The following is a 19,816-nucleotide window of genomic DNA, read 5'->3' on the forward strand; positions in this document are numbered from 1 at the left end:
GGAGTGGGGGGAGGGGAAGGAAAGAGAGTGGGAGGGAGGGGGAGGGGAAGGAAAGAGAGTGGGAGGGAGGGGAAGGGAAGAGTGGGAGGGAGGGAGGGGAAGGGAAGAGAGTGGGAGGGAGGGAGGGGAAGGGAAGAGAGTGGGAGGGAGGGAGGGGAAGGGAAGAGAGTGGGAGGGAGGGAGGGGAAGGGAAGAGAGTGGGAGGGAGGGAGGGGAAGGGAAGAGAGTGGGAGGGAGGGAGGGGAAGGGAAGAGAGTGGGAGGGAGGGAGGGGAAGGGAAGAGAGTGGGAGGGAGGGAGGGGAAGGGAAGAGAGTGGGAGGGAGGGAGGGGAAGGGAAGAGAGTGGGAGGGAGGGAGGGGAAGGGAAGAGAGAGGTAGGGAGGGGAAGGGAAGAGAGTGGGAGGGAGGGGAAGGGGAGAGAGTGGGAGGGAGTGAGGGGAAGGGAAGAGAATGGGAGGGAGTGAGGGGAAGGGAAGAGAATGGGAGGGAGTGAGGGGAAGGGAAGAGAATGGGAGGGAGTGAGGGGAAGGGAAGAGAATGGGAGGGAGTGAGGGGAAGGGAAGGGAAGAGAGTGGGAGGGGAAGGCAAGGCATCATGTTGAGGCATTTAGACACCTGTAGCAGAACATGGCAATACAAATTCTAGTACTGGAGACATGACATTAGCCCCAGTATGGATTTACCCACTACAAAATTTCACATTAGTCACTAACCAAGTGAGTTAGTGTGTGCTGCAACTGAGAATTTTAATTGTCTCTTAGCTTTTTATTATTTTGTAGTAAAACAAATTATACTTCCTATTGCACTTTTTCATACATTTGCGCCTCCAGCAACTGAAGTCACTTTTTTTTGCCATACCTGTAATCTCTGTTCAGACACCATACATGGAGCCCAGTCTTTCCTTCAGCTGTGGCGGGAATTGGTCAGAGAATCGTTTCCAGTTCTCTTCACCGACCTGGTTTTTGAATCCATGCAGGATCTGGAATTTTGATGACAAAATTTTGGTTTCATGCGGAATTGTTTGTAGTAACTGCATACAAATTCGTAAAATCATGTAGAAAATGTTCTACTTTGCCAACTCATGAAGGATAAATTAAATATCTTGTTTCTTGAATACTGATGAGGAGAAAAAAAAAATGATGCATTACACTAACATTTCCAGAGAGTTGGTTATGTAACACACAGCTTTAATAAAATGCGTTACCAAATACTATAGTCACAAAATTGTTGACTAGTGATATACTCTTGCCACAATTGCAGGTAATGTCTAATTTGACTGCTGCCCCTTCCGAAAATGTACAGTATATAACTAGGTATGGAGAGAAACTGCCATTGGATATTGTCTTTTAGCATACCTAATGAGGTCTAACGATCGCAATAGACTTTCAACCTCAGGTAATCCCACACCAATGGTCATTTGGACTGATGTCTGGGGACCTAGGTAGCCAAGCACGATGGAAATGGTAGCTCAGCAAACAATCCTCACAAATGATGTGTGCAAGAGATCTCTCAGAAGTGTAGCAATATGGAGTGGAGTGCCATCCTGCATAAAAGCCGTACCTTCCAGCAGATGCTTATCAGTCAGGCTTGGGATAATCTCACTCTCTCGCGCGCTCTAACAGCAGCTTACTTTATACACGATTCCCTTGCACTGTCATTGAAGTGTTGCTGTCCCGCACCGTCTGTTGGCCGTTTTTTGCACTTTTTTCTGTTTCAATAAAACCCATACCATTTCAGGCATGTGTGTCAATTTTTATCTCCCTACATACATTATTCTGCACTTTCAAATAACACACTTGAGTCACACTGAGTACTACACATTGTCAGACATAACTTAAACATTTTTTACGTAGTAGCAATGAGAGCAAGCTAGAAATTAGATCTGCTTTAGGGTTCTATGCTCTTTATAAGAACAGATAGCACCTGCTATTGGAAGAGAACCATTATAATATGAATGTCACTGAAGTAGTTGTTACATACAGATCAATAACACTTCGGGTAGCGATAGTGATCAGAATATCTAGTCATAAATTATAAAATAAACCGTATGTAATGGAAAGTTTAGTATCGTACACAATGCACTTTTGTAAAGGCTGTTACAGACATTCACCCCTGTATAAACAAGTTACCAGGAACATTACAGAACTATTACAGCCTGTCACAATGATGGTGTGAGGATACAGAATTTGGCTGAAGTAAATTCAGATATTTATTGTCATATGCAGTAGAGGTGCAAAATTTTTGTACCCTCGTAATCTATAAATGATTAAGCACATGTACAGTCACTCCCGTTTTAATTTTATTAACAGTGTACCGGACAAGAACTTGTTATTTATACATAGACAATATTCTGTATTTTTATTTGTTTGAGGTACTCCTTGTGTAACGTGCAGCAGATGGAGTTTGCCAGCAGACAGCTTTATGTCACAGCGGATGCTGCGTGGAGCTACCGATACTGTAATGTGTGTCAAGGAGGACATCAGGGTATTCCATTCGATGCAGAAGCAGACTTGGCCACTGCTCAAACCACATACCCTTTGTTCACTCACGTAATCATTACTTGAAAGTGATTGAAATTAATAATAATAATAATAATAATAATCATCATCATCTAACACAGCCCCACATCGATCAAGACGCATCCAACGCATGGCTAAGAAAAGGCAATATATACAGTGAGACGGAAGGATTCATGATTGCAATACAGGATCAAACAATAAACACCAGATATTACAGCAAGCATATTATTAAAGATCCCAATACTACAACAGATAAATGCAGACTTTGCAAACAACAAATAGAAACAGTAGGTCACATCACAAGCGGGTGTACAATACTAGCAAATACAGAATACCCCAGAAGACATGACAATGTAGCAAAAATAATACATCAACAGCTTGCCTTACAACAAACTTATAAAACAACACGTTCCCACATACAAGTATGCACCACAAAATGTACTGGAGAATGATGAATACAAATTATACTGGAACAGAACCATTATAACAGATAAAACACCACCACATAACAAACCTGACATCATACTCACCAACAAAAAGAAGAAATTAACACAACTAATCAAAATATCCATACCAAATACAACAAATATACAAAAGAAAACATGAGAAAAAATTGAAAAATACATCCAACTGGCTGAGAAAGTCAAGGACATGTGGCAGCAGGATAAAGTTGACATTATACCAATTATACTATCAACTACAGTAGTCATACCACACAATATCCATTAGTACATCAATGCAATACAGCTACATCCAAACTTACATATACAACTACAGAAATCCGTAATTATTGATACATGTTCAATTACCCGAAAGTTCCTAAATGCAATATAACATATACCGTACAGTTAAAAGGAAGTCACGCTTGATCAAGGTCCACATCACTTTCCATTTTTAACCAGACTTAACGTCTGAGAAAGTAAAGAAATAATAATAATCATCATCATCAAAATAATTAACTATTGCTAAAGTTGAGTTTCTAATCATTGTTGAGTTTCTAATCATTTTAAAAAATGTGGAAGAACAATGGTTTTTGTAAATTCAGAAAGGAGAAGAGGTTTATTTAAGATGCAAGTCTTCGCTACATGCTGTTTTTTACCACTTTCAGGATCAGAACAATTAATAAGCAATCCGTAATACTTAGCAATAGAACATTACATCATTTTAGGAACTTGTGTGTGACAATATTTCACTGTTAAGTCACTGAAGAACAGAAGTTTTTAGGTTTATCGATTCCGCAGTGAACAATCTGTACAAGCAGATGTACCATATATGAACACCTGCTTAATACGACTGAACAAAACTCACTGTATTTTGAGTACTTCAGTTTATCATTTTGGTATTCAGAAGCCCTAAGCAAAAACAAACTCAACATTACTGAATCATGAGGTTCCATAATCTGTCAAATGTTTGCTTATTCCACTAACATTACAGAGTGAATAAACAAGCAACTAGCTAACAGATGTTACAGGACAATTCTAATGGAATTTATTCCAACATACAATGAAATATAATACCATTCTCACCTTGTGAAACATTTCTTTTAAGTCAGGCTTTGGGCTGACCCATGAAGCAACTGCGTCACAAAAGAAAATGAAGTCTGGAACAACTCCAGCAGGATTGACAGTTATCATCTGACACATGCCACGAAAAGCAGAATCCTTTTCTTCATTGTCACGGATGTTTCGTAGTGATGTACACCTATGACAGTCCATAGACAACTGTATTTTAAGTTGCTTCTCATACACTGAAAGGTTCTATAGTTTAAGCACCACTTAGTTCCTACAGGGACGTTTCATGAAAAACTTTTTTGACTTCTTTGAACTCTTATATGTATACTGGAAAATAACACATCTTGACTGAAAGACTTCACTTAATAATTTTGAGTTTTCTTGTCTAACTTTTGCTGTTGGTGGTACGAAGTACACATGAATTTGTTATGCACAGTACGTGGTAAATTCCTGAAACACAACTGATAAGTGATGTACAGCATCTGCTATAAGGGAAGAATATGTCTTTTCAGAGACTGCAGCAGAAGTGATCCCAACTTGGAGAGCAGACACAAGAAAAGGGATGTGGAGAACTGTAGAAATGTAAGGGATTATTCAGAAGAATTAATGTGAGCCATACAGGGTGCTCCAAGCCTTTAGTGTCAAAATTATATAATTTTAACAGGAACTGAAACCACATACTTTGAGATAAGTAACCAACAATCTGAAATTAACATTCCGACAGGTACAATGTCATTAGGGAGCCATACATGTGAGTCATGGCTTTGTACACTGCTGGTGTTTCTTAATAAGGAACTGCCAGAGCACTGACACTGGTAGTTTTCTTTGAAAAATAACAACCATGTCACATATCCATGGTGTTAGTTTAGTACTGAAAAAAAAAAAAAAGGTTGAATATGCTCCATTTAAAAAAACTTAAGAGTGAAAAGTGGGGTTCCAGCTTCCTCTTTCTACATTCCACAGCATCTTTAAAAATTTTGGCTTTCAAACATATTAACACACTTTCTAACAAGGAACTCACCCCTCACTGCCACAAGCTCTCCTAAATTTAACTTGTTCACACCCACTAATCCATTGCTGTAAGTCACTCAAACCCACCAATCCCCCCCTCTTGCTTATTCTCAGTCACTCAATCACCCCAACACACTGTCATCACCTCTGTCTCCCTCTAACTGTCATAATCTCCTTCAGTCTGCCAGACTACTACTGTATCCTTTCACTGTCACTGCATCCCTCTTCCTCTCTCTTACTGCTACTATCTCATTCAATTCCTTCCCACTGCTTCTGTTGTCTTCTCACTATCACTATCTCTCTCTTCCCCGTTGTCTCTCATTATCACTGGATCTCGCTCACTTCCACTTACTCCTGTTTATTCCTATCCCACTAGCACTGTCTCCTTCACTTTTTTTCTAGCACTGTTGTCTTAACTACCAACTATGTTCTGTTGTCAAGGTGTCCCCTTCTTTCTCTCACATTACCATTGCCGCCTCCTCCTCCATTTCTATGCCACAACTACTGTCTACTATCTTCCAGTATTCATGACTTCTCTTTCCCACTGCCACTTTCTGCTCCTCTGTCAGCATAAAAAAGTGCAAATACGAGGGCTATCCACAAAGTACATTATGTTTTGGAATTAAAAATAAATAAAGTATTGGAAATTTTTTTATTATATACAGATGAAAGCCACACTTAAATACTAATTTTCTACATAGTTGCCATTTAAATTAAGGCACTTATCGTAGAGATGGACGAGCTTGGAAACTCCCTCGTCGTAAAATTCGGCCGCCTGCGCCTTCAACCACGTGGTTACCTCTTCTTGAAGCTGTGCATCGTCATCAAAACGCTGTATAGACAACCACTTCTTCATTGCTGGGAATAAGTGGAAGTCGCTCGGTGCCAGGTTGGGACTGTATGGCGGATGAGGAAACAACTCCCACTTAAAAGATTCGAGAACTTCAAGAGCGGCATTTGCCGTGTGGGCCCGGGCGTTGTCGTGAATCAGCAAGATCTCTGAGCTCAACTTTCCCCTGCACTTGTTTTGTATTGCTCTTCTGAGGTTGTGCAGAGTTTGGCAATACCTTTGAGAGTTTATTGTAGCACCTCTTTCCAGGAAACCTGGAAAAATCACACCTTTTCTGTCCCAAAAGACAGACGCCATGTGGTTGAAGGCGCAGGCGGCCGAATTTTACAACGAAGGAATTTCCAAGCTCGCCCATCGCTACGATAAGTGCCTTAATTTAAATGGAAACTATGTAGAAAAGAAGTATTTAAGTGTGGCTTTCATCTGTATATAATAAAAAAATTTCCAATACTTTATTTATTTTTAATTCCAAAACGTAATGTACTTTGTGGATAGCCCTCGTATGTATGCACACCAAAATTTTTGGGAAAATTTTTTAAAGGCGCTGATGAAGGTAGAATGAGGCAACTAGTACCCTACTTTCCAGTCAGTATTTTAAACAAGAACATACTCTATTTGACTTTATAGTGCTACAATAGGAGCATTTTTCTGCCAGTTCCCTTCCTTTGTCTGCCCAGCTGAGCAATCACTTTTATGAAATGAACTTTATGCATCACCAAAATTTTGCTAGTTTTCTTATGTGAAACTGAAATAACACGAAACTAATTTTACAACTCAGACTGGATTTCAAACAAACAAAACTTTTGCAAGTGCTTCAATACTACAATGTGGAGTTCCTAAAACCCGTCTGACGATAACATAAAGACACTGTCTCTCTGCTACATAATTTTATGAACTATTTTCCATCTTACAAAGGATTTCACATGTATATTTGAAGTGTACCAATTGGGTAACTGGAAAAAAGATATAAATATCAAGAAAATTTTCAAAGTTGTTTGAGATAGGGATCTTAGGAATATATCATAAAAATTAGAGCCATTTGCTGTGCACAGCCAGCTAAGAAACCACAATTCAGTTTTGGTACAAGAGCCATGGTTTTGGGGTATTTCTTAATAACAAATGAAGACTTCTGAGAACAAGAAGATGGCATTTCTAGATAAAAGCTTAGAGAACATACATTAAAATTTGGCCCCTTAAGGTGCGCACTGACCCTGCTGAATGCAGAAAACCAACCAACATACTCCATTTGCTTACTCTGGAGGAAGTGTGCATAGTCTAACACCGACCCTGTACAGCATGATGGCTGCAGTTAAGACCATCAGTCTGTTGATTGTACAAGTAGCCCCTAAACAAAGGACTAACTGAAACACCTGACCTGAACAATAGAACCCAAGGCATGAGGCCTGGAAAAATCCCATTTTTATGTGTAGCAATGTGGAACACTTTGGTAGGACATGTTCTCACATGCATACCGATGTAATGCATGGTGAAGCGGGATGTAATACTTTGAAAGCTGAGCATGTTTATAGACTAAGTTTCACAACAAATGTCAACTCAATTTGACTGAATTTATTGCTGTGAATAGAACCATGCAAGGAACTGCATTGTTCAGGCCACAGAGAGACTGGCAACGATTTTCTATGAACTTTATGGACTATTTGGTCGCAGAGATGTAATGAACGAGAAGTTTATCACATAGTGATAAGAAAAACCTGATCTAATGACAAATGAAGCTATAAAAATAACACAATAGGCATGCGTCTCTTATTAGACCATGCAAATTCTACCAAATGCACTGCAAAGAAATTTAAAACAAACTCTAAAAATTTGTTTTCTTATTCACCTGCTGATATTTTTCACATTTCAATAGCTTTGTGTAATAAAAGCAGCCCTACTGAAATTTAGTTCAATCAATGGGTATTTGATATTCTTTCCTTTCCATTACTGCCGAAAGATTGTAATTTCTTCCCCTTGGAAGAATTGTGCTGAAATCTGTTATATTATCAGTTGTCTAGACTTTCAGAAACAAAGTTCAACCGGGGTACAGAAATAATTTAATGTAGTCATATTCACCTCAATGTATTGCCCGAGTTCTCAACCACTTTCCTGATATTCTTTTACATTTTTCTTATCTTGTCTATTTTTTTGAAGCCACCTTCTGCCATTAGTTTCACTGCTTAGTAAATCTATACTATTGCTGTGGTTGTTGTAATACAAGAATCCACATTTAGCCTCTAAAACTCTGTATGTTCTCAGGACCATTCATCAAAACAAACTGATTTCTAATACATACAGTTACTGTTTTTACTTGAGCAAAAATCAGACTACTGAGTTAATTAATTGATGTTAGTGATCGTAATCATACTACAGCAGTTTGCTATAAGAGTTCTCTGAAGATAAGTTTGTTGTGCTTATTAAATCTTTACCATACTACTTTGCTCCATGTTATTCTCATTTACCAATACAATATGGAGAAGTTAAGGCCATTATAACTCAATTTTTCTTTATGCACTTTCAGTGTTTTGCTTTGCTATACAACTACAGTAATTACACAGGCAACTGCTTATCTGGTAACCAAATTTTTTCTCATAATACTTTTCATCACAATTCCTTTGTCTGTGGAAATAGTTGATGGAAACAAAGTCTTGGGCCTGTCTTTACACACGTGAAGCAGATCATTAACTTACAACAAAAACTGTTCACATGATGTACATACCTTTGAACATTTAATGTAATTCTCAAACTTCAAGGCAGTAAACAGTTTACTTGGTACCCAAACCTCTGATGAATTAACACCTTACACTTATGAGGGTGGGTAAAGGAGTCACTATTTCTGAGTGCTGACACATAAGGAAAACGTGGTATCAGTAATGTTCTCGTGGCCACAAGTTGCATTTCAACCACTTTTAGTGACTCAATGGACTTATTTTGTTCAACGTATATAGAAAATAATATGACGACTAGGGCATATCAGTCACAAACAGGTTCTTTACTAGCACCCTTGCTTTCAACGTCGTCATAGGTTCCACATATTTTAAATGTGCACTAATTAGAAAATTTAATTATTCTCCTACTGCTGCTGGAGCAAAAATTTGTACTTATCAGATGATAGCATTATCAATAACCACAAAATGGTATTTCAGCTTCTTTACATCTGATCCATTAAACAATTAAGCACATTACAATTCGATTCTTGATATGATTAATAATAATAATTTTGCCACAAAATTCAAATTTCTCCTCACTTCCTTTTCGTTTCTTGCCCAAATTGGAGCTAGGTGTACTCCCTTTGTATCCTTGTGACTACGAACTCTTGGCACCAGTGGCAATTAATAACACGGCAATTATTTGAGCTTGTCATACTCTTTCTTTACTGAAAAATGTGGTCACAATTCGGCACATGCTCATATTACACTAATTAAAGGAAAAGTTTCCTGCATAACTACCAAAATTAAATCAGGCACATTCCGAGTTTTGTACAAAAACAATGTATAAAACATAGATGCAAGTGACAGTAACTTCAACACTGGCAATACACACACATTTATAGATCATCAATCCCTCACATTTTATCAAACTCATACTTTCAAAAATCACTGAAAAATGTTATTTTAAACAAAACAAAAAACCTAAATACTTTAATACAGCAACAAACATAGAATAAAATTCTTGGACCAAACCCTCATCCAGGCACGTGAGTGCTAATTATGCCTGATGAAGAAAATATTTCTGAAACAAACACAGGAAAACAATATTTTCATGCTAAAGTCACGATACTGTTATAAATAGAAAGAAACACTGAAAAATTTTCACTGAGTATTAACTGTAAATCATACATTGCATCTTTTCATTACAACCAAGATAACTAAATATAGTACTAAAGTTTTTAATCCTGACAGTGAGTTTAGTAGAAAAGGATTTCTTGCAAAGCTGGAATAATTTAGTTGGCGGACTGACAAAATTTAACACATTATGAGTAAATTATGTTCCATAGCAATTTTGACACTCAATGATGGTAACTCTCTCACTGTGCCTAGTTTATTTTAACAACCCGAACAAGCTCAGCATACATTTTCCAAAACTGCTGCACAGTTTCTATGACAACTATGTGCCCATTATCAATGGCAGACAACACATACTTTGCCTATTGTTCCCGAATCACTGAACACTGCTTTATCCAGTTCGAAAATCTAAAGTTAAATAAAAAAGTAACAACTATGTGTAACTGTTGTAATGAAACAATAAATGATGACCTTTGTTAACACACGTCAACCATGATAATGATAGTGAAAGAGTCACTACCAACGAGCAGTTAATATTGGATGTTTTTACTCTACATAAACATGGAACTGTCATAATGTTGCAACACTGAATTAAAGAAAACTTAAAAACGAAACACAAAATTTAACTCTTGACAGTGTTCCAAAAACATTACTTAAAAAGAGAAACAAGAATGAGCATACTGTAATAACCTAAATAGTGGTAAAGGTGATAAGAAAAAACATACTAATAACACCAATAATAATAATAATAATAATAATAATAAAATAAAGGGGTTACACACCACTGGCGCACAAACTGCTGTAACAGGGGTGCGACGTCATGGGGGCACACATAACCTAGCCGGCCAATAGTTATGGCTACAGCGCGAGCGAGCGAACGATCGAGCGGGTCGGGCAAGAAAAGAAAAAACAAACAAAAACAATAAATAAGAGAACACAATAACTTAATATCAATATTCACCTAGCTAAATACATTCTAACCAGAATATAACAAGTATCATTTTAACAGTGCACATTCTGGAAAACATATTCAGCACAGCTCTCACAAAAATAAAAAAAAGTAAAACAAATTCAAGTACTAAATGAGGTTGCAGAAGAAACTTTGATGAGATACGAGTACAGAACACATACATTAAGTTCTTGTGAATACATCAATTCAGTTTCTTGCACTTTTTTGGAATGTAATTAAAATTTTCATTAGAATGTGGATCTTTATAGACGAATGCTCTCAATATTCGAACATTACATTAGTTTGGTCAGCTTTCAGTTCAGTTTCAAGCACTCAGCTATGAACTGACAAAGAAACTTCAAGAATTTTAATTTTCTTCATATTTTGCATTTTCTCCCAGGACTACTGCACCTAGTTGCAGTAAGTTATCTTGTGTTTACAATGGTCTTTCGTCTATCGCAGCACATCACACCATAACTATGATAATTGGTAACAAGATGTACCATAATCTCTATCATCATCTTGCATCAATATGAGAATTAGCTTTGACTGGATCATAGTAAGGGCACATTTATGATATCTGCTAAATATGAATTAAAATACAGGACCTGAGATAGTAGCTGGGGTAACAAATGACAAGTTGTTATTTACATGTTTGACAAATGCCAAGAAAGAAGAAGTGTGTTCCCAAAAGGCAAAGTCATCTTGTGGTTTTATTAAGACTTATAGAAAGTTTTTGTTGCTCAGAGGTTTTGTTCTTGTGCCTTACTTTGTGAATTACTCAAAGCATGTTTGAAAATGGCAGAAAGACTGAGTGTGCATTGGATACTCAGTAAGTCCGTAAAATTAAGACTATCACAAGCTTTACCCAATTCCCGGGTAATGACCTTCAGGATTTAAATACTTCATTTTTAGACAATTTTACTGTAATGAACAGATATTACTTTGTCAACAATTGCTAATTTACGGAAAGATAGCATAAAAATATAGCATGTAATAAGGCACAATGGAGCCCAGATCCTTGCAGTGAACAAATCAGTGTGTCAGAATAAAGAATAATGTAAAAATGACAGAAGAGTAACATGCAATAAGAAACAGACTGTTTCACATCTAAAAAATGACAACTATCACAGACAGGTTATTTTTACAACTGCTAGCATTTTAATGCCATTCGACACATGCTAAAGTCAATTAAATTTATGGTTTAACATTTATTTTTTGTCCTTTACCATGAAACTAATGTTTTAACTGTGAATCACTGAAAGCTGAAGGAATTTTTCTACCCGTTTTACACCAATCATCATCGCATTTGGAAAAACTTTACTGATGTTTCAACTGCAACCTCTTGAGAATATGGCATGTGCAGTATTGTTTTCTACTCTTTCAGGTTACTGCCCACAAACTTTCTACTGTACTATTAACAGCAATGGTTTATCAAATAGTTTAAAAAACAAGACAAAATGAAGAAGACAAGTTAATTTAATTGATACATTGAAAAAGAAACAATTAAAAATCTGCAAGACAAAGTGCAAAAATAAATATTGCTGCCTACATTTATTATGCCTGAAATATAAGAAAATTAGATCAGTCTCAAACAGCTTTCTACAAAAATAACAAAACTTTAAAAATCAACTACTGCAATTGCAAATACACTACAGCAGAATTGAAGGTAACTGGAATCATGGCAGCTCTGACAATCTACCTTAAACACACACTGACCTATTACCAGACCTCACATAGCTGAAAATTGGTAGCTTGTCTAAGCCATTTCAAGAGAGTGAAATTAAAAGCATAGCCTTAGCCCTTTCTATCTTTAAAATTTGAACCACCGAATTGAGCACAGCTTGTGTAGAGTTAAGGAAGAGTTTCATTCACCTCTCGTTACATGACACTTAACACCTTTTATGTCGAGCTCATTGCTTGTACTAAGATTTTATGAAACTAATATGCTTCTCTGAAGAAGTGTGCTGCCTCTTAATTTTGCCTATTATCATGTGAACAATGCGTGTTCGAAACATTATCAGAGATTCACTGTAACTGCTGCGTGTTTTCAAAGGCATCCTGCAGCTTCAAGTGCGTTCCAATAACTTTGCCAAAGATTTTTTTACTGACACACACACACACACACACACACACACACACAGAGAGAGAGAGAGAGAGAGAGAGAGAGAGAGAGAGAATGTGTTTCTAATGACTAAACTAAAAGGTATGATCCCAGAGTGTAAATAGTGGCCAGCCCGCCAGTCTTACGTATTTAGCAAAGTTGCAAATAAAGCTGTACTATTTACAGAGCCATGAGAAAGAAATTTTACACACTTGTGAGATGGAAATAGTTAATAAAAAAAGAAAAAGTAAAAATGTCCAAAATTCTGCAATAAGAAAGTTATTATGTGATCTAAGAACTGGAGATAATTATTTTACAGGGAGACAATTATGAAAGTGTTTATTGCACTAATAACATATTTTGTTTTTCAATTACAATAGCACAGAGTCCTAGCACTATAGGCTTAAGTGTCAGATGGCCATGAGTGTAAACTGACTAGAATTTTGACTGCCTGAGGGGAGAGGGAGAGGGGAGTGGTGTAGAGAAGCAAGCCCTACCACTGCCTCCCATTCACAGGGCAGCGGCAGACACACACTTGTTCTGCGAAAGCAGCTGAAACATTGTTGCAGAGATCGCCGACTCCTTCTGGTGTCATGTGGCAGTGAGCATTGTAATCAAAATCCATGATGGACCAGGATTAGTCATTTCACCCATTTCAAAATAAGAAAACAACGAGCAATGTACAACACAAAGCATCTGAGGATGGCTACCACACAATTGTTTATTAAGGTTAGCAGAGTATTGTTAACAATGTAGTTCAGGCCCAATCTCTAGCAGTATTCAATGCAACCACAGTTCAAAATGTGCCACCTAATTTGCCATGTTAAAAGTGTCCGCTACATATTTCTTTGTTATAAAATGGCAGGTCCCATGCCTGAGCCCTACACTGCATTATTTGGCGAGTATCTTTAATAGCTCATTCAACCTCTTGTGCGAATGACTAAATTCGTTATGTTCATTCACTTTTTATTTTGCAAACAGATTCTCACTCACATCATCTTTCCAAACTGGGCTTTGCCAGATGACTTACAATACCAGCAACTGAAAATCTGTTGCATTTTCAATATCTACATGCAGAAAATAAAGCTATTTCTATCTATCTCTGATAAAATAATTCACCTGGACACAATTCGCTATGAAATAGTATAATTTAGCATTTTAAGGTATAATTTGCATCTATTTAGCTTTTATCATGAAATGCTAATTTTTCCGGTCCCTACTGACGATGATTCTACGGACTTCAATAATATAAGTACAACACACACTGCTGCAACTCATTTATGGGCATTTTCGTTTAATTCTTTACAAATTAACATTTATTTTCCTTCGCTTTCAAAATTTTCTTTCCAAAATGTATTTATAACTCCTGTTTACTGTCTAATATTCTGTACTCATTATTACCACTGCTTTATATCATATGTGCCTCTGTCTACTCCAATTTATTTGTTGAAGGTGTACCTATTACAGGAAACCCCCTTCTTATGTGTTTATACAATTTTTAAGTGGTTCACTTTTAAATTACACTGCCTGCTTGATTAATTTGGAATTTTACATGCACTCACTGCTCAGTGTTAAAAAATGTTGTCACCTTACGTCATCCTGTATGGGCAAGAAAGGGCACTTTTACTTATTCAAACAATACAACTTGCACTCATACTTCTGTATAGGCAAGAGAAGGCACTTTTACTGATTGGGAACAACACACCTTGTATTTACGAATGCAGTATCCATTAAGAATTGGCTATATGATTGGCAATAACCATATTACTATAGAAACATATTCACTATACATTAAGCATTGTACCTATTACCTTCATAAATTGCCAGTGAGATGGAAACGCCAACCAATAGTACATAAGGGTCATTCCATGTCAAATCGCCTAATTTCTGAACATTTTCCTGCTTGAGCATAACATATTTCAATTAAATTTTATGTGAACATTCACACACCTCCAATGAACGTTGGTAAAGTTAAGTGTTCGTTGAAGCAATACCGGCTGATATAGTCCATTGTTTGACTCCACGCATGACTTTGCACAGAATTACCTCAATTTTCTGGTTGGTTGAGCTGTTATATCCTGGGCAATATTTTGTTGAAAGAAATGAAACTTGGCCATCTTTTACAACTTCATGTATTCTCTTAAGAATTGTAATGAAAATAAGTTTACGGGCCATATTCAGCCAAAAAATTATAAATGAAGTCACATGGGGGGCGGTTTTCTTCTTATAACTCAGGGGCTAAATGTACGACAAATATTAAATTTGGCATGTAGTAACTCAACAACACAAGGTTTGCAGACATGAAGTTTCATTTATATATCACTTTCCAATGCTGGTGGGTGGCAACAATGGTAAGTAGAGGTCGAAAGAAACATATCGCAGACATCAGGCAGTTAGTTTGGACCTCAGTCAACATAACCTCATTCAAACATTAGTCGATTTGTGTCTGCATCATAAAGTTGCTCTTGATTAAAAATGTCAGTTTTCGAGCCTAAGTTTCGTCACTTGCAGGAGGTGTTACTGCTTTGTTTCAAGATGTGGCTGTGTCTCGTTGAATGCTCTCAAGTACATATGGTAAAAATGCCATTAGTGAAAGAACATGTCGCAAGTGGCTTCAAGAATGGTGATTTTAATGTGGTAGACGGGCATCGTGGTGGAAGAGAGAATGTTTTCAATGATGCACAATTTGAGACATTGCTGGGTGAAGACTCGCATCAAACTCAAGATGATATAGTACGATTAGTGGGAGTGACATAGCAAGCCATTTCAAAATGTCTCAAGGCTATGGGCATGATTCAGAAAAAAGGAACTTGGGTCTCGTGTGAGCTGAAACCAAGAGATGTTGAACGGCGTTTGTTTCTGAACAGTTGCTTCAGAGGCAAAAACGGAAGGGATTTCTGTATCGCATTGTGACCGGGGATGAAAAATGGGTTCTTTATGATAGCCCAAACGCAAAAGATCATGGGGGTATCCCAGCCATGCTTCCGTGTCAACAGCCAAACCAAATATTCCAGGCTCCAAGATCACGCTCTGCATATGGTGGGACCAGCTCAGCGTTGTGTACTATGAGGTGTTAAGACCAAGTGAAACAATCACAGGTGCTCATTATCAAATGCAATTAATGTGTTTGAGCAGAGCATTAAAAAACAGACGGCCATAATACAGTGAGTGACATGACAAAGTGATTTTGCAGCACGACAATGCCCGACCCCAAGTTGCAAAAAAGGTCAATGCGTACTTGGAAACATAAAAAGAGTCCTACCCCACCAGCCGTATTCTCCAGACATTTCTCCCTCTGACTATCACCTGTTTAGATCAATGGCACACGGCCTGGCAGACCAACACTTCTGATCTTCTGAAGAAGTCACAAATTGGATCGATTCGTGGATCACTACAGAAGATGAACAATTTTTTCGACGCAAGATTCATTCACTGCCCGAAAGATGGGAGAAAGTAGTGGCCAGAGATGGAAAATACTTTGAATGATACATGTGTAACCAATTTGTTTCATTAAAGCTTCAAATGTAGGGGAAAAAAACAGCGGAAGCAAAGTTGTACACTTTATATAAAACTTTACAAACTGGGCTCATTAGAAAGTCCAAGGGTTTGACACCGAAGAAAGTGTATTTGATTGTCCAATGCAGGCTATCAATGCTAGATAATTTTAATCAAAGTGGTGGCGCAAAAAGACCGTAAACTTCGCATTCTTGTATATCTGGTAGAGTGAACACATGCTGAACATTAAGCCTAATACATAATAGGTCAGTAGCACAAAGATGTGGAATAAAAAATTTTATTCACCTACTATTTTCCAAAATCTACAAATTCGTCAAAAATATGTCAATTTTTGTGAAACTATGAAACTAGGGTACGTTCGACACTTCTTTTACAAATGTTTTCTATTAATGCTGCAAAACCAGTCTCATTTGTATTTTAAGTGCAGACAACGGGTTGCTGAAATGTAGCCTGTTGCAAAGGTACATCCCCCCACATTTGTCCGTCATTTACAGGCTTAGTGCACATGGAGCACCTAATGTGATTTTCTGAATGCTTGAAAGTGTGCTCTTTCCAACCATAATTAGTATGAAATCAATTACAGAAAATGAGTTTCTAAAAGCAAACTGAATGTTATCAATTTCTGTAATTTTATGAAAAGCAAGCTTTAACTGATTTTGTAGAAAATAAGAAAGCAGTATGTGAATGATTTTTATATCAGAAAACCTCGCGTTACTAAGTTATTACGTCTCGCTTTTCGCGATTATCATGCCTTGAATCAAGGAGAGAGATAAGAAGCCAAAATTAGAACTTTATTCGCAGTGAGATTGTTCTGGATACTTTGCTTCAAATTATGTAGCACTGATAGTCTACGTTGGAAATTAAACCCACTGTTCTCGGAGGCTTAAAATAGATTATTTTGGATGAGCCTGATTTTGAAATATTAACAGAAAATGGTATTTGTAATAGAGGTGTCAAATATACCCTATTTTCACCTTTTCAGAAAAATCGTCACTTCTGACAAGTTTGTAGATTACTGAAAAACTGTAGATTAATGAATTTTTTTATTCCACATCCTTGTGCTACTGACCTATTGTATGTTAAGTTTCATATTCAGCAAGTGTTTAGCCTACGAGATACAAGAAGCAGAAGTCTACATTCATTTCACACCGCCATTTTTGTGTCCCAATTTTATTTAAATTGTCTAGCATTGATAGCCTGCATTGACAAACACACTTTTTTTGGTGGTTAATTCCTGTTTCGAAAGTTTTTTTTAGAACAAAATTTAAAATCAGGTTGAAAATACCAAATTTTCAACTTTGTAATTCATTTGCAGTGTTTGTATGGAAAGTAAAGCAAAGTTGCCCATATTATAACAGCTCAAAGGCAAAGTTGCGCATCAAGTCAAACAAGGGCATATCTGCCAACTTTGGAAAAGTGGCATAGGTAAAAGTAACACATGACAAAAAAATTAATTATTTTTGACATACTCCGGCTTGACGAAAATAATACTTCTGGGCTACAAAATATAATAATTCATGCATTAAACAGGATATTTCAAGAAAATCTACTTACATCATAGCCCAATGATTCGTAGGGGAACATACAATCATGAAGAAATCCATATTAAACAGCAGCAGGCATGGTGAATATTGGTTTGGAGCATACAGAACAGGACTTCCTTTAGGAACTAATCAGATACACAATACTTTAAAAAGGCTTTACACAATAAAACTTGTTTAACGTAACACAGAAGTAATATAATATACACTGCACATCATATGCTAATTCTACTCTAAAGTCACAGTTGTGGCCTTTTTAGCTTCCTGCAAAAAGTCTTGAGAAAATATTTCCTTCTAACAGGGACCAGAACTGTGTCTCCAAAATAGAAATTAATGTTTCAAATTTTAGTGCATGAAGTCATGAAATGACACCATGCATCTGTAAAATGCTGCAATTTCCATAAATCTTATGGTAAACCATGGAGGTTGACTGGTTTACAAGGGGCTATGCCTCGGCCAATATTGGTTCAGCAAATGTTAAATTTTGCCAATGATAATTGGGGACATTCATGAATGTTCACTTATAATTTTAATAAAATCTGTGATGGGTGAGCAGAGAAGCCTAAGTGAGTTGACATGGAATGACCCAAACAGCTTCCTAAGATTCTGACAGTATTTTGTCAAATGAGATCTGTTGGAACATTGGAGTATTATCATATAAATGAAAGAAATTTAACAGCACAGCACAAAATTTTAATAAACTGACAAACCTGCAGCATACGAGATGTTTTGAGTAAGCTTCAAGATGAACGGGAAACTACCAAAATTAATTCAGAGACAAGAGATGGACCTTACACCACAATTTATATTTTATAAAAATATGTTAAATGTAACAGTTTTATGAAACGATGCCTAATTTATCAACGAAAATTGTTTATACAAACCTGTATTCTCTAGCAGAGTCTTGGGTGTGTTAGGACGATTGATAATTACTATCAGTTGGTTAAGAACCATCGGTATATAAGGCCTAGTGTCCTGACCTGGAAAAAAAATGTTAAACACAAATCTCATTTAAGTATGTTAAACATTTCATGAAGTTATGTACATAAGTGAGTAAAAAAGTATTTGAAAAATACTAACCCAGTTTGATTGAAATTTCACCAATAGCCCATGTTGCATTGTTACATACAGAAATAAATTCAGGATTCAGATTATGTCCAAGAATTGGTAAGAAGTCCGCTGTAACAAGAAAAATAAAATTAAACAAACAGAATAATCTTTCCATCACATGGTTGCAACTAAACAATGGGAAGTCCAGGATGGAATAATGACAATATTATGTGAGGATCAATTGCTACTCACCATATAGCAGAGATGATGACTCACTCAGGCACAACAAAAGGCCTACTGATGATTTTTTTTGGTTATGGTTATGGTTAAGCAGATTCAGAAGGGTGTAGGTTGCAGTAGGTACTGGGAGATGAATAAGCTTGCACAGGACAGAGTAGCATGGAGAGCTGCATCAAACCAGTCTCAGGACTGAAGACAACAACAACAACATGGTTTTAGGGTGCATAACTGCTACGGTCATTAGTACCCGGTCTGTGGCTTACGGGGGGGAACCAGATTGGACAGCAGCAGCAGCAGCAGCAGCAGCAGCAGCAGCAGCAATGGGAGCAAAACTCAAAATGTGGGGAAACTAAAAAATAGAAGGAAAGCTTAGAAAACCAATATAGAAAGGTGTGTGTGTGTGTGTGTGTGTGTGTGTGTGTGTGTGTGTGTGTGTGTGTGTGTGTGGGGGGGGGGGGGGGAAATTGTTTTCCCAAAAAAGGGCTTCAAATAACCGACATCATTTCACTGACACTAATAAACTTGAGGACATGATCGGCTGAGTGCGTGTCATCTGATAAAATTATATATAAAAACAAAGATGAGGTGACTTACCGAACGAAAGCGCTGGCAGGTCGATAGGCACACAAACATACACACAAAATTCAAGCTTTCGCAACAAACTGTTGCCTCATCAGGAAAGAGGGAAGGAGAGGGGAAGACGAAAGGAAGTGGGTTTTAAGGGAGAGGGTAAGGAGTCATTCC

At 37.2% G+C, this 19,816-nt stretch overlaps 1 protein-coding gene across 1 annotated transcript in view; it reads right to left on the bottom strand.

Annotated features, from left to right (window-relative positions):
- The window catches only part of LOC124615274 (transportin-1), a 144,034-nt gene that overhangs the window by 10,101 nt on the left and 114,117 nt on the right, over nt 1–19,816 (bottom strand). Inside the window, exons 15-19 of the mRNA XM_047143028.1 lie at nt 18,863–18,961; nt 18,667–18,762; nt 10,455–10,530; nt 4,045–4,219; nt 858–978 (exon numbers count right to left, since the gene is read on the bottom strand). Of these exons, the coding sequence (XP_046998984.1) occupies nt 871–978; nt 4,045–4,219; nt 10,455–10,530; nt 18,667–18,762; nt 18,863–18,961 (554 nt within the window). The 3' untranslated portion in view covers nt 858–870. The remainder of the gene's footprint in view (nt 1–857; nt 979–4,044; nt 4,220–10,454; nt 10,531–18,666; nt 18,763–18,862; nt 18,962–19,816) is intronic.

This window comes from Schistocerca americana, chromosome 5, assembly GCF_021461395.2.
Source record: "Schistocerca americana isolate TAMUIC-IGC-003095 chromosome 5, iqSchAmer2.1, whole genome shotgun sequence".
NCBI classification, from domain to species: domain Eukaryota; kingdom Metazoa; phylum Arthropoda; class Insecta; order Orthoptera; family Acrididae; genus Schistocerca; species Schistocerca americana.